At 40.5% G+C, this 15852-nt stretch overlaps 2 protein-coding genes across 3 annotated transcripts in view; both read right to left on the bottom strand.

Moving 5' to 3' along the window:
* LOC147838299 (interferon-induced very large GTPase 1) overlaps window positions 1-15852 on the bottom strand; it is a 35225-nt gene that overhangs the window by 10868 nt on the left and 8505 nt on the right. Inside the window, exon 1 of one of the 2 annotated variants that reach the window (XM_087307838.1) lies at window positions 252-894. The exons of the other annotated variant lie outside the window; for it this stretch is intronic. Within the exon in view, the coding sequence (XP_087163964.1) occupies window positions 252-830 (579 nt within the window). The 5' untranslated portion in view covers window positions 831-894. Of the gene's footprint in view, window positions 1-251; window positions 895-15852 lie in introns of those variants that run through there. 2 annotated transcript variants of the gene reach the window in all.
* Window positions 3240-13910, bottom strand: LOC147838300 (GTPase IMAP family member 4). The gene is made up of 3 exons (XM_087307966.1): window positions 13895-13910; window positions 11146-11211; window positions 3240-3928 (listed from the first exon to the last, which is right to left on the bottom strand). Exons 1-3 carry the CDS (start codon window positions 13908-13910, stop codon window positions 3240-3242), a joined length of 771 nt encoding a protein of 256 aa, XP_087164092.1.

Genomic DNA, 15852 nt, shown 5'->3' with positions numbered 1-15852 from the left:
AAAGTAAGCTGGATTACGTGATCATTGATCGCAAAAACAGGATTACTAAATACAGATCAATTTTATCCGGATTAAACCTTTTGAAAAACCGGGCCCAGGAGTCGTAAAACCCACACCGGAGGCGCAGACCGCTTTTTAGAATCAATACGCAGTTTTATCTATGGACTGTACGCTACACAGACCCCTACAGGACTGTAAACTCACTGCTTGATGGTTATGAATAAAACAGTTGGTTGTCATTGGTCACTTACCTCTAAAGAAGAGACAGTGTGTGAGCAGCACATTTTTATGTCCTCTATTTCTTTTCTTCTGTCTACTTCATTGTCCTGTAGTCTTAGTCTCATTAGTTCATCTTGCTTCATTCTTTCTTCCTCCATCTTTGTCTTCATCTCTTCTATCTTGTCTTCATATTTCTCTTGTTTTGTTCTGTACTCTTCTTCCTTCTGTTTGTATTCTTCTTCTCTTCTCCTTCTCTCTGTGTCATGATTCTGTCTTTCTTCCTCCATCTTTGTCTTCATCTCTTCTATCTTGTCTTCATATTTCTCTTGTTTAGTTCTGTACTCTTCTTCCTTTTGTTTGAATTCTTCTTCTCTTCTCCTCCTCTCTGTGTCATGATTCTGTCTTTCTTCCTCCAACTTTGTCTTTATCTTTTCTATTTCTACTTTATGCTTGGCCAGAAGATCTTCTTTCTCTCTTTCTACTCTCTCCCTCTCTCTTGTTATTTCCTCTGTCTTCTTTTTAATTTTCTCATCATATTGATCAATTATATTTTGCTGTTTCTCCTTCATCTTCTCAATCTCTTCTTCCCTCTTTTGTTTTTCTCTTTCCATCTTTTCCTCATATTGCTCTTTTTTAGTTCTGTACTCTTCTTCCTTCTGGTTGAGTTCTTCTTCTCTTCTCCTCTTTTCTGTTTCATGATTCTGTCTTTCTTCCTCCAGCTTTGTCTTCATCTTTTCTATTTCTGCTTCAAGTTTAGCCTGAAGATCTGCTTTTTCTTTTCTGATTTCATCTCTCTCTTTTTTAAGTCTCTGATACATTTCATCCCATATCTTTTGTTCTTTCTCCTTATTTTTCTCAAATTCTTCTTCTCTTCTTTTTCTTTCTGCATCAAACTTCTGTTTTTCTGCCTCAAGTTTTGTTTCCAATTCTCTCTTCATGTCTGTTTTATACTGCTCTTCACTGTTTTTAAACTCTTCGTCTCTTCTTCTCCTTTCTGCTTCATGATTCTGTCTTTCTTCCTTCATCATCTTTTGCATGTTTTCCAATTCTGATTCAAGTTTGTCCTGCAGATTTTCTTTATCTTTTTCTATTCTCTCTTTCTCCCTTCTGAATTCATCTCTCTCTTCTTTAAGTCTATGATACAATTCATCCCATATCTTTTGTTCTTTTTCCTTATTTTTCTCAAATTCTTCTTCTTTTCTTTTCCTTTCTGTATCGAAGTTCTGTTTTTCCTCTTCATGTTTAGCCAGGAGTTCTTCTATCTGTCTCTTCAGTTGTTCTACTTCATTTATTAACATCTTCATTTGTGCTTCTTGTTTTTCTCTTTCCATCTGTCTGAATATTTTACATGAGTAGTAACTCCCTCCATTCTCATTCACCATGTCATTGATTTTCTGCAGTAGTTCAGTCACCTGTGTGCGATCTTCAGTCTCATTATTATTGAACACATGGTATCTGTTTCCACACTGTTCAATGAGGTTCATCAGTGTCGATTCGGGTTCATCCAAATACTCTTCAATGGTCTTGTTCTTCAGACCATCTCCCCTGGTGAAGAGCACCATAGTGTACATTTTGGAGTTTTCCCCAAAAGTCTCCTGAATTTTCTTCACTGTGTTTTCTTCCTCCTCAGTGAATCGCCCCAATGTTATCAGTAGGAGAAACACATGTGGTCCAGGCAGAGTCATTGAGATGCACTCTGTGATTTCTCTCTGAATCTCCTCTTGACTAAGTTTAGTATCAAACAGTCCAGGAGTGTCAATCACAGTAATGGATCTGCCATCAACATCAGCTGTTTCTCTCTGACATTTTTTAGTAATTGATTTTTGAGAGACATCTGCTATAAATGCTTCTCTTCCTAAGATGGTGTTTCCAGTTGCACTCTTCCCTACTCCAGTTTTTCCCAATAAGACGATCCTCATATCATCTGAAGCCTCTTTTAAATCTGAAAAGAGAAAACTGAAGTTGTGAAGACGACCAAGTTGTGCATTAAAATTCTGCTTAAATGTCAAAAAGATAAAGCCAATTATGTTTAGGTTAGAGTATACCAAAGCCACTCTAGGTCTTTAGGAAATTGTTAAAACATTGGTAATAGAGAGATTGTCTGCACTCTCTCTCTCTCTCTGAATGCCCACATAATATTCCCCTTTTATAGTAAATGTCTTTCAAATATGTTTTGAAGTAGACGTCAAACATACACATTTTCTGATCATTAACTTATTAAGTCTATAATGAAATAAATGTATTCCTCATTTCTTCATATTTTTCCATTTGTGCATTCAAAAATGTTTCAGTAGAGAAACAAATTTCAGCATTTACGTCCACCATCTCCTCCAGTTCAGACACCAACAAGACATTCAGTGACAGCGTTTACCAATTAGGTCTGTCCTGTGCTCAGATTTCTTAATGATTACACTCTCAGAAATAAAGGTACACGAGCTGTCACTGGGGTGGTACCTTTTCAAAAGGTACACATTTGTACTTAAAGGGTCCATATTGGTGCCTCAAAAGTATATATTAGTACCTAAAAATTTAAAGAGGAACACCTTTGTACTTTTTAGGTATTAATATGTACCCTTGAGGTATTAATATGAACCTTTAAGGTACAAATGTGTACCCTTTGAAAAGGTACCACCCCAGTGACAGCCTGTGTACCTTTATTTCTGAGAGTGTAGAACCGTGATGTGGTTTGTGATCTCTGAGCTGATCTCCCATCCTAGCTGGCCATCGAAACACCTGATAGGTATTATAGCAAGGGTTCCGGATATCCACTGTCCTAGACTGTCCAGCCTGACTCAACAGACCTGCCAGAAAGTTTATTTTATGCCTACCTCGATTAGCTAGCCCGAGTGTAACTAATTGAGACTATAGCTAAACTATTCAAGATAGTGTACCTTCAGGTACAGGACTGGACACCTCTGAACTGTAACTTTATAATATATTCATTTTACAATTATTATATAATTTTAACTCAAAGACTGTAAGTAAGTGATGTTTAAAGTTCGGTATATGATTATTTTCAATTACATTGTCAGTAACTTACACAAGATGTTTCTTTGTTGCTGCTTAATTTTTCCATCTTCCTGATCCAAATCCTTATTTTCTGCAGTGATAGAACCTACATATTGGATTTGTTGTTCATCCCAGGATATTTCTTCTGCCTCCTCAAACATGTCACAGGTAAGAAACTGCACCTTTTCTTCCTTAAGAATCTTCTCAGTCTTTTCAAGTATTTCAGACTGGCACCCAAATTTTTGTTGATCAAACTGAAGATGTCCACCTCCACATTCCTGCATTAATTGATGAATACAGTTGCTGTGAATCTCCTCTGCTTTAGTCAACATTATAGTGTGTTTAATGGCCTCCTCGCTGAATTCATTCAGCACATTGAGCACTCTGTTTCTGTCTTCCTCAGTGAAGTCATTCTGCTGCAGTACTAGTATGATCACATGAGGTCCAGGAGCAGACAGATTCACAATCTCCTTCACTGCCTGTGTGATCTGAGAGCTGGACAGATCTGGATTCAGCAGTTGAGGAGCGTTGATCACTGTAACCTCGCTGTCCTGCAGTTTTCCTCTCTCTCTCTCGATGTGCTGCTCTACATCAGCAGATGGTGCTTCACTCTCAAACGCTGCTCTTCCTAAGATGAAGTTTCCCACACTGCTGTTCTCTGTAATATTTTTTCCCAGTAGAACAATCCTCAGATCACTCACTGGAACACACAACACAAACAATGGTGATACTACTACTGTGCCATAGGCATTAATAACACATATAAAATAGCGCTGCTCCTGGTACTAGGTATTCACACTTAGGGCGTACTCACACTATGCTATCCGAACCATGCCCAGGCCTGTTTTCCGGATCATTTAAGAAGTGTGATTGCACTAAATCGGGCTCAGGCACGGTTCACTTGGCCGCCCTGGCCCGGTTGGAAGAGGTGGGCCTGAGCGCAGTTCACTTGGGTTCACAAATGAATCATCCAGCAATCATTCGAACGGGCAGTTGACTTTAATTATGGCTAATGCTATCAAAATAAAAACCCATCTGTGTTTAAGCAGGGTAGCAAGATCAAAGTTTAAGACATTAGATTCATAAATATGCACAGGCACCTTTCTTTATACAAAGTTAAACTTTATTGACTTATCTAACAGAGACTAACACCTAACACAAACACACATTCATACAAGTGTAGAGAAGAGTAAAGAAGGTAAAGTAAGAGGTTGAGAGAATGTAATGATGGAAAAACCTCGGATTTTGTAAGACCAAACCAAGCGACCAAAAATAATCAATTCAACCCTTCTATGGTCTCTTTAGTGTTGCATTTAGTTTACACCAGTTCAGATGGAAGTGTTACTTGCGTTCCTTTTGTGGTATGAAGAAACTCCCTCTGTTGAGCATGTGGCTGGCTGGTTGTTCTTTGTCAGCTTGGAGTGGGGAGGAGTCGGTTGTTTCAAGTTTGAAGGGGCAACAGTGCGAGTCGTGAAGACAACTGGTTTGTGGCACAGTAAACTAAACTAAAGTTAGAATTTCGATGGAAAAAAGAAAAGAAGGTATCAGAGATGGGAATGACTGAGCTGTGCGATTAACCCATTTTGTCTGGGTCCCCATCCCTGGAGTTCTCTGGGTTCAAGCCTTTTCTGGCCTGAGGTTTCTGGGATTTCTGCTTTCTTGGAGGTTTCCTGCTTAGGTCTCTGTTCTCTGGTTAGGTTTCTTTTTTTTTTTTTTTAGGTCTTACGGCGGTGACCTTAGGCACAAGCTTTTATAAGGATGGTTTATACCCACTCTCCAGGCGAAGTTGACCAATCAGAATTTAAACTTCCCTGAGACATAATTTATAGTTCTTTGTTCAGAAATGTAGTCATTTGCATAAGTATTTTGATGTAAACTGGGGCAGAAATGTTCAAGTTTCTTAAAATGTTAACATGTTGCACTCGTATTAACATAAAATGTAAATAATCGTTCAGTACACCAAATTAGCTTCAAAAGGACATCAAACATGAACTGTCTATGAGCTTGATTAGCTCCTGTAGACTTAAATATTGATTGCAGAAGTATTAAAACCATAATATTAATAAAGGAGCAAGGGAAATGTTGCAAACCACATAATTACACATAAAGAAAGAATAAAAGTTTACATTAAAACATCAGTCTTAAGCAAGGAGTTTGTAGAAGTTTTCTCTGTGTCCAGTTATGACCACATTCCTTTGTGTCGTAAATACCTTGGGATTGAGTTAGAATTGACCATCCAGAGTTTTCCTGGGCAGAAGTTAGTGCTGTGTTGGCTGACGCTCTTGTTGAATAAAAGCAAAATAATTATGTGTCTGATCGGCCACTTTCAGTACACAAACTACACATAACGATGCAATATTTTTAATTACACTTATATTTTATGATCCTAAGGAAGATGAAACTGGTCCATATGAATGCGGAAGAAGCGTCAAACAAGAGTGATTTATGTTAAGTCAATGCAAATGCGCAAATAGGCATCCTGCTGCACGATATGCGCAGCGCGAATTGATCGTTTTGCGTGAATTGCTCAAGTTCAAAAATCTGAACCTAAGCGGACATTCATGCCGCGTTAACCAATCAGGAGCTTGCTCTTGTGGGGGCATGATTGTGACGTAACGCCTGTTGTTGGTGTACCGGAGGAAGTCCTCCAGCCGACATCAACAACAGTTCATCAAACTGGGCTTGGCTCAGACAGAAGCACCGCTGAAAATTTCCGTCAACCAGGTTCAGTTTTTGGAGGAGTTTGTGACTTTGGCACGCAAATGAAGCAAGTAAACTCAAATGTTCAAGCGGCTATTTTTGCGTGAATAGCGCGACTTATCTGCGTCTTGTGTGAACACAGCATAAAAGTTACTGACAAAGTCCCTGTCAAAATCTGAATACAATAACCCGTTATTGTATCAAAAATCTAAAAAATTACAAGAACACACACAGCACACGATTGGCTATGTTGCTGTGAAAAAAGGAACTTTAACCCTTTATTCTCAGCAGCCGAATCTCCGTCTGTCAGTAATCATCATCTTCGCATCATGATCAGTCCCGTGATCCCCCGCACCTCCGCTAGTATCTGAAGTGAAAGCGCGAGCACATTTTACCGGAATTGGAAGTACATATTTGGTGATGTACTGCATCGACATCGATGCGATCAAACGATCCAAACCCAACTTGATTCATTTATTCGACTCCGATTCAAATATTCTGCTATAGAATCAAAAGTTTTACACATGTTGCACTTTTAGATTTAAACCTCAGCTGGATGTTTTCAATTACTTAAAGCCGTGTTACACACTGCATGGAAGCTCATTCTCAAAAACCCATGATAGGAGCTCTTCAAAGACTTCTGTGAAGAATGCAAATGAATTATTTTTGTGTTTAAAGTGTGTAGTAATATGAATGAATTGTATGAAAGTGTGAGATGCTTACCTGAACTATTTATGTTTTAAATGTTTATGTCCATACTTACCTTATACTTAACTTTCACATATATATTTTGTCTATTTTATTTTTGGGATTTTTTGGATTGGACACTTTTTGCACTGTAAATAAAACCACCTCTCCACCATAGTGCTATGTCGACTGAGCCATCATTTGTTTCTTGTTACACACATTTACCATATAACAACGCCTATCTGTGACAGTGGACAAGAAAGAGATTTACTACAATTATACCAAGAATAAAACATGACAGAACACTAGGAGGTTGTTGAAAGAAACAGGTTTAACTCTACAGTATCTCGTGTAACCACAGAATCTTTGTTTCAGCCATGGAAAGATATACATACATTCATTAATTTTTTTTTTTAATTTCTTTATTAATCAAAGGTCGCCACAGCCTAATGAACCGCCAACTTATACAGCATATGTTTTATGAAGCGGATGCTCTTCCAGCTGCAACCCAGTACTGGGAAGCACCCATACTCTTTCATTCACATACACAAACTCTATGGCCAATTAGAGTAGGCTCTATGGCCGGCGTTTGAGGTTACAGAAGTAACCCTTCGTTCCACGAGGAGGGGAACGGAAGTGCTATAGGTGGATTTGATCTAGAAAATCCACATATGGGAGGATTCGGTTCAGAGGCCGCTTGTCTGAAAGAGTATTGAACGGGCCAATGAATTGGCAGCGTAAGCTTGCGCAGGTGTGCCTCATTGCCAATTATCCCAGCATATAAGCACACCTGGAGTGAGCAAACGCCATCCTTTTAAGCTGAAGAATCTTTTAACAGCTAAGGGACAGTCATTATGGCAACGGAGTATAGCACTTCCGTTCCCCTCCTCGGGGAACGAAGGGTTACTTCTGTAACCTTGAACGTTCCCCCTCGGTTGGGGAACTCCAGTGCTATAGGTGGATTTGATTGCGCATCTATGTGGACCATACTTAAGGATACTGATCCAATCTTAAGGATACTGATTCGAGTGGCTCTAAGGGATCTGAACGCAAGCTCGTGAGAACGAGGGCGAGATCCCGAGAGGGCATGAGAGGGGGCGAGTTAGATCAATTCGACTAGCGCCTCTGAGGAACCGGATGATGAGGTTGTGCTTTTCCACGATGCCACCAGCTATCGCGTTGATAAGCGGAGATGGCGGCCACGTAAACTTTGAGAGTGGAGGGCGACAGCCTGCTCTCCAGCTTCTCTCGAAGGAAAGAGAGCACAACACTGATCTGGCAGTTTCGGGGGTCTTCTCTGCGAGAGACACACCATTCAGTGAATAGACTCCACTTCAGGGCGTAGGCGCGCCTTGTGGAGGGGGCTCTAGCCTGAGTGATAGTATCAACCACCGCAGACAGTAGGCTACCTAAGTCTTCCTTGCGTCTATGGATCACACATGGAGGTTCCAGAGATCAGGGCAAGGGTGCCAGATGGTGCCCTGTCCCTGAGAGAGTAGGTCCTCTCTCAAAGGGATCCGCCAGGGGAGGGCCGTCGCGAGGAGGGAGAGCTCTGATATTCAGGTCCGGTTGGGCCAGAGGAGCGCAACTAGCAGAACCTGCTCCTCGTCCTCCCTGACCTAGTACAATAGCTGCGCGAGCAGACTCACTGGGGAACACGCATACTTGCCAGCTGTGGGCCAGTGCATCCGTGCCGAGAGAGCCCTCGGTCAGGGAAAAGAACAACTAGCAATGAGCGTTCACGGAGGAAGCAAACAGATCGATCTGGGCCTCCCCGAATCGCGCCCATATCAGCTGGACAGACTCAGGGTTGAGTCTTTATTCTCCAGAATGAATTGGTGCCGTGAGAGCGCATCGGCTGCACGGTTGAGCATACCTGGGATGTGAATGGCGCGCAGCAATTTCAGCCGCGGATGACTCCAGAGGAGCAGATGGCGGGCGAGCTGAGACATGCGGCGAGAGCACATACCCCCCATGCGGTTGATATACGCTGCCGCCGCTGTACTGTCCGTCCTGACCAGCACGTATTGCTGCTCCAACACCGGAGAAAAACGGCGGAGAGCGAGGAACACTGCCAACAGCTCTAGGCGGTTGATATGCCAATGCAGCTGGGCACCTTTCCATAGGCCCGCAGCTGCATAACCGCAACACAGGGCTCCCCAGCCCGTGTTGGAAGCATCTGTTGAGACAACAACATGAATGGACGCCTGTCCCAGAGGCACACCGGCCTGCAGGAACGAGGGGTCGTTCCGAGGGCTGAGGGTGCGGCGACACAGCGCAGTAACAGAGACTCGGTGTGTGCCCGCATGCCATGCGCGTCTTGGGACTTGATCTAGAAGCCAGTGCCGAAGTAGTCTCTTATGGAGCAATCCTAGCGGCGTGACAGCCGCAGTGGATGCCATATGCCCCTGGAGCCTCTGAAAGTATTTCAGTGGGTCCACTATTTTGCTGTCGAGCTCCCTCAGACAGTTCAGCAACAGCCGAGCGCGCTCTTCGGAGAGGCGCGCTACCATGGTGACCGAGTCCAACTCCATCCCGAGAAAAGAGATCTTCTGCACCGGGGCGAGTTTCCTCTTTTCTCGGTTGACCTGAAGCCCCAACAGGCGAAGGTGCCGGAGCATCTTGTCTCTGTGCATAGTCAATTGCTCCCGCGAGTGGGCAAAAATCAGTCAGTCATCGAGATAATTGAGTATGCGGATTCCCGCTAAGGCACCCTCCGCGAGTTTGGTGAAGACCCGCGGAGACAGAGAGAGCCCGAAGGGGAGGACCTTGTATTGCCACACTCGACCTTCGAACGCAAACCGCAGAAACTGGCGGTGGCGTGAAAGAATGGAGACATGAAAACACGCGTCCTTCAGGTCTATGGCTGCAAACCAATCCCGAGGACGAACGCATCAGAGAATGCGCTTCTGCGTAAGCATTCTGAACGGCAGCTTGTGAAGGCAGCGGTTCAAAACGCGCAGATCTAGGATTGGCCGTGACCCACCACTCTTTTTGGGCATGATGAAGTACTGGCAGTAAAAACCCGCTCTCCATCTCGGCTGGAAGGACCGGCTCGATTGCACCCTTCGCCAGGAGGACAGCAATCTCCTCTCGCAAGACAGGGGCGGACAGGGGGTTGACCCTGGTGAAATACACACCCATGAACTTGGGGGGCCGTTTCGCGAACTGAATTGCATAGCCGAGTCTGATTGTGCGTATGAGACCGTCCCCCCAGTGCCCGTGAGCCACTGGCGGCTCATGAGCCACTGGCGAAATGCAATGAACCTGCGAGCTAGTGAGCCTGTGTCTCAGACTGGCAGATTTTGGGCTGTCACATCCGGGGAAGTGGAAAAGTGCTCTTTCATTAAAGTTTTCCTGGCAAAAAAAAGTGCCGTTGGAAATGGGACCCCGCCCTCCAGCGGGGAAAGAGCAAGTTCACTCTTCTCCAGGAAACCACCGCATCCAGAAACGCACAGTCGGAGCGCCGTCCTAAAAAAGGACGTGCTGCACGACTGTGTTGCTCTCTTTGTGAAGTTGCAACTTTATACGCACCGCTCTGGAGGAGCGGACCCAAAGAACGCCAGGCAAGGTAGAAAACCGTCTGCCGCTGTGTTGTACACACTCTGGACCGGAAGAATGCTCTCGTTCACTCGGTATCGCTGAATCACAGCAGGAGGAACCCTCATCGACTCGATCAGAAAGTCTCTGAAGCGAAAAGGATGGCGTTTACTCGCTCCAGGTGTGCTTATATGCTGGGATAATTGGCAATGAGGCACACCTGCGCAAGCTTACGCTGCCAATTCATTGGCATGTTCAATACTCTTTCAGACAAGCGGCTTCTAAACGGAATCCTCCCATACGTGGATTTTCTAGATCAAATCCACCTATAGCACTGGAGTTCCCCAACCGAAGGGGAACCTGAATTTATTCAGTTTTTATTCAGTAATTTATTCATTTTTATTTAATATATTAAGGTTTTAGTTATGATACTCCACTGGATACTCCCAAAATAATTCAGCAGAAATCCGCAGATTTTTACCAAAATTCTTCGCAAAAATAGCAAAAAACGTCCGCAGATTCCATCTGGCCCTAGTGATTAGTTACTTTCATAATGATGTAATTCCGTTTGTAACTCAGTAATTTGTGAGGAGTAACAAGTAATTATATCTAATTACAAATTTAGTAACATGCCCAAAACTCATGTTTCAACCAACAACTCAAAAACCTTGTCTTTTTGCACATTAATAGATTTGCAGAATTGAATATTGAGTATTACCAATATTTTGTGACTTACTATTAGGTCTGTCAAAATTTGGACTCTGCCGGCCTCTTTTAACTGCAAAAAAAAAAAAAAAAAACATGCACAATTTCAAATTTCACAAATTAATTTACCAAATGTTTTTAAACTAAAATGTTCCTTTTTATTTTAACACAAAAATGTATTTAGCAACAAAATAATGCAGAAAATGAAAGACATCGGTATACGTCATTTTTTATTTTTGAGTACTGTTAACATATGGATTATTATTTTTGTTGTTATTTTTTTACCTTCCGCCATTGTACTGGGTTTCTTGTCAGGGGATCTTTGAATTGGTTTTTGCAGACTTCTGCTTCCTGCAGATAAACAAAGCAATAAAATACTGAAAAGGTACAAGCTACAAAAGCTACTTTGCATGTCAAAAGTCATTCAATGTAAGCAAAAAAAGAAAATTTAAATTTATTATTTAATTTACCCTGTTTTCATGTTAGACAACCTGTCTGTTCCTCAGTGGTTTGAGTCTTACCACATGAGCAGGTTTTTCTAGGTTGCCTGTAAGGGAGAGAAATTCAAAGATTTTCAGCTGGCCACAGGAATTCCTCAGGGTTCAATTATTGGACCATCCTGTTCTCCATCTACACCACACCACTCTGACCCATTATTCAGAAACATGGCTTCTTTTTTCTCAACCAGCTGATTCAAAACCTGTAGAAGAACAAACTTTAAAGCAATGCAAAAAGGGCTTGATGCAGGTTTGCTCCATCCTCACAAATTAGGCTGCACAACATAAATACAACTTGTCGTTCAGCCCCTTGTCATTTCTATAGGCTGGAATATTAAAATACTCTCTAGCTGGACATCTATTGAATGTAATTAGACTATTACAAATTATTCAAAATGCTGCAGCTCAAATGTTCTTCAACAAACAAACATTAGCCCATGTATTACTTTTCTTTATCTGCATTGGCTACCAATTGAAGCATCTTAAGCAACTAAAAACGCTGATGTTTGATCTTGGGACTTGTAGAGCTGCACAATGATGGATTTGTTCTTTAGTGTTTAGACTTTCAGCAGTGAAAATTAAACCACACTCAACTGAACTAAACTTCAACTTTCAAAACTGGATTGACAGTTTCTGTTTACTAGAACTTTTATAAGAAGCTGCTTTGACACAATTTACATTGTAAAGGCTCTAATTTAATTGAATTGATGTTTGCTTTCAGGTAAGTAAATAAACATTGCCTTGTGCTATTAATACATTCAATGTGATCATGTCATTGGCCCATGAACATTTCCTGCTTGTTATCAAACTACTTCATAACTGGAACAACAGGCAATTCAATCATAACTTAATGTTAAAACAGCTGTCATAACATTATTTATCAATATGTGGCTCTTTTTGGATTCTCAGAAGCTGTAGAAATTAAAAATGTAAATTAGGAAATATGTCGGGACTGTTGTTGTTGTTTTAATTAATCAAAAGGGTCTATAATGTGTTTTTGTTGATTGTATGATTATACTTTTAGTTACTTTTTATGTGTAGTATGCTGTTTTAGTATGCATGTTAGTTGCACAAACACACTCATTTGTGAGTTGTTAGTGTGATGTGTAGGTGTTAGAGAGCACAAGCTTTTGACCATAAAAGTGTAATATTAAAGTCAGAATTCATTAAACTGGAACAAACAGGTTGTAAATTGTGATGGAATTGACACGTGTGGATGTCTGATGTAAAAATAAACGAAGATTCACAGAGCTGGATGGATTCTTGTGTCATGATCAAGTGAAGGAGTAAGTGTCAAAACTTGTGAAATGATCTCAAGAATCTTATCGATTACCTACCAAGCTTGTGTTTTCCTCTAACAATGGCTAAAACCAGGGGCGTTGCTAGACCCCATTTACTGTGGCACGTGTCCCAGTAAAAATCGCCAGTGCCCCATGCAGTAAATGCTGTACGGTGCAATTTACTTTATATGAAAGTGTAAGAGTGGTAATCCCAGAATAAAGAATTCTTTATGAGCAACCGAACCAACACGGATGGAAGCAATGTAGTTTATTTAAAAAGCAAACTGAGCATGCAGAAAGAAACCACACCTGTGCAACTCCTTGACACTGACGTGCTTCTCTGCTCGCAGTGTTGTGAACTGGTTGTTCCGGTTGTGAACATGCACGTCAAAAAATAGCCACAGCGGTCATGTGCTGTGAAACCGGCGTTACAGTCAACGAATCAAAGTTTAAATAATATGATAGTAATCTTATTTAGACTAAGCATGGCTCCTGATAAATTTTTTTGTATAAAGCTAAAAGGAAGGATAATGAGTCAGGGAGGTTACTTAATAAACCTAATTCTCAGCCATGAATTGGGTCTAAGACAACACACAACTCTATAAAACATTTGTTATATATATATATATATATATATATATATATATATATATATATATATATATATATATATATATATATATATATATATATGTTTGTGTGTGTGTGTGTGTGTGTATTTTTTTCTTTTTTGAAGGGGGAGCTGTGCCCCAGAGCTTATGTCTAGCAATGCTCCTGGTGGAAACTGTGTATAATTTGCACTTCTCATGATTATTAGCCCTTTATGATGAATTGTACATTGCATAATTTCCTTTCATAGAGTGAAATACCACCCGTACTATACAATAAAGTGCACTGCAAAAGTTTGAACCCTTAAAGAAGTGGCCAAATCAAAACTGAAAACTGTGACAGTATAATTTCACATGGGAGAAAAACATTTCTCCATTTTAACTTTTTTTCTCATTCACCTCATGTATTTCTGCCACTATTTGTGTGCTTTTAAAAGTAAATATGTTTAAACTTACTGCATTGCACCATCAGAATAGCCTACAACAGACAAATGCACTTCCTTAAACCATTCTTTAACTTGCTCATACTAACATTTTGTCTGGGGTTTATTAAGATATTTATTCTTTTACTGAACAGTAAATTGATAGGAGAGGATGTTTTATATTTTTAATCTATTTATATGGTCAGATAGTAATAATTATTTCTTACCTGAACAAGAATCCATGTCATATTCTGAGCCAAATTGAAAGAGAAAGTCAGTCTGTGACAGAAAATGGAGATGTGAACCTGAATGCGTCGCGTCATGTTGAGTAGGTGTGCTCTATACTGTCATGATCCTCTCCACCCATAAAAGTACTCTTATTTTTAAGCTTGATGTTTGGTTTTTCTCTCAAGCAATTTAGTAAAAATATATCTTCTTAAATGATTTGAACAAACCTTACAGACAAGCCAATAACACATAAATCAAGTGCAATCTAAAATAAGATCAGATAGCAAGTTTGATCACTCTACCCAAAGAAAACAAAGGGTTGACAAGCATGTTAGATTTTCCTTTGTGATTGGTTTATTTGTGTTAATTCCTGTCCTTGTGTGCAGACTGAGATGTAATTGGTTGTTTGCAAGAGGGCTGAGAGAAATGATTGACAACCCTCGGATTGGAAAGTGGAGCTGAGATGCGCTGTCTACAGTAAACGATTGATTAAAGTTTACACTTGGGAATAAAAAAACTTGCCCATTATGATAAAATGATTAACAATGTACTAAATGCAAGAGTTAGAGTTGTAATAAAATTAATTTTGGTCAAAAATATTTCAACAAAAATTAATATTTATCTTTTCTAATAGTGTAAATAGTGTCACACACATACGTTCACAAAAAAGATGAACAATGGTTTCTGCCAAATCGCAAAATGTACATTTGTTTTTAATGCAAGCAAGTTGCCGCGAGCTGAATAATTCAAACAATCCAGTGAGAGCGAGCCTCCAGTAAACGATTCACTATATCAGTGGCGGCGAAGCAGTGGCGCAATATAGTGCTGTCGCCTCACAGCAAGAAGGTTGCTGGGTTGCTGGTTCGCTCCGAGCAGGAAATTTAAAATATCTGTCATCGTGATCATTTATTACCTTTTTGATCGTGTGATTTACTATTACAGCCCTTAACACAACAAGAACGTAACACTGTATTTACTCTGCGAAAGACGCGAAAGTCATAACAGCTCACGTTAACTCGGATACAACACAAATGGCGGCTATGTCCCATAATGCAATTCGGTGTTTACGAGGGTGACGTCACCTGACAAAGACCAATTACTCATTTCTGCAAATGTGACGAGTGCTTTATTTTAACATGAGAGTGCAGTAATGTACACTAATCATTAAAACAGATTTGCGATCTCTTAAATAGGTTTCTCCTGATTTTAAATAAACTGCAAGTCCTCTCATCATCATCGCGTCTGTGCTCAGACTGTTTACAATTGCGATCTTCTCGCTATTAAAGTAGACATTATTTATCTTTGCTCTTTAACTAAATTTGGTCAAAAACTATGCAGTATTTAGAAGTAGATCGATGCATGACCAATGACAATGATAACAGACTTCTTATTTGGCTGTATCGTGAAGTGAAACTTACTTTTAGCAATGGTGGAACTTTTTTATTTCTTTACGACAAAAGAATTATACTGGAAATGTTTCTGTTGAGGTATTTGTGTGATTTATACATAATAGCTGTATCCTGATATGTCTTAAAGCATTAATAGATTGTACAGGCATTACAGGTCAAAGAAATCTATACATTTATCAAAACAAACAATAGGGCTCTTAAAACACTGCTTTGTTAAATGTAGTGTTGTCATATTTTAAACACCTCAAGTTAAATGAGGTCATTTATTTTATTATTTTATTACTGGCTGTGTACTTGTCTTTTTTGTAAAATTATTTTAGTTTAAGATTAAGTGCCCTATCATACACCCGGGGCAGTGTGGCGCAAGACGCGGCGCAAGACGCGGCGCAATAGTCTTTTGGTAGTTTCAGCTTGGCGCAAGAGTGGTTTTGAGGCGTTGCGCTACGCTGTTTAAATAGCAAATGCATTAGCGCTCATTTGTGTGCCCATAGGCGTTCTGGTGTAAAAAGGAAGGCGTTCTGAGGTGGACCGCTGGCGCGTTGCTATTT

The sequence above is a fragment of the Danio rerio genome, chromosome 23 (assembly GCF_052040795.2).
Source record: "Danio rerio strain M-AB ecotype USA chromosome 23, GRCz13ab, whole genome shotgun sequence".
NCBI lineage: Eukaryota > Metazoa > Chordata > Actinopteri > Cypriniformes > Danionidae > Danio > Danio rerio.
This window is presented reverse-complemented; position numbering and strand designations above follow the sequence as displayed.

Excerpts from the sequence above, each read along its gene's own strand:
- LOC147838300 (XM_087307966.1), bottom strand. Across the intron at positions 3,929-11,145 it reads ACCCAGTACAATGGCGGAAG|TGAGTGATCTGAGGATTGTT; the intron begins GTAAAAAAATAA and ends TGTGTGTTCCAG.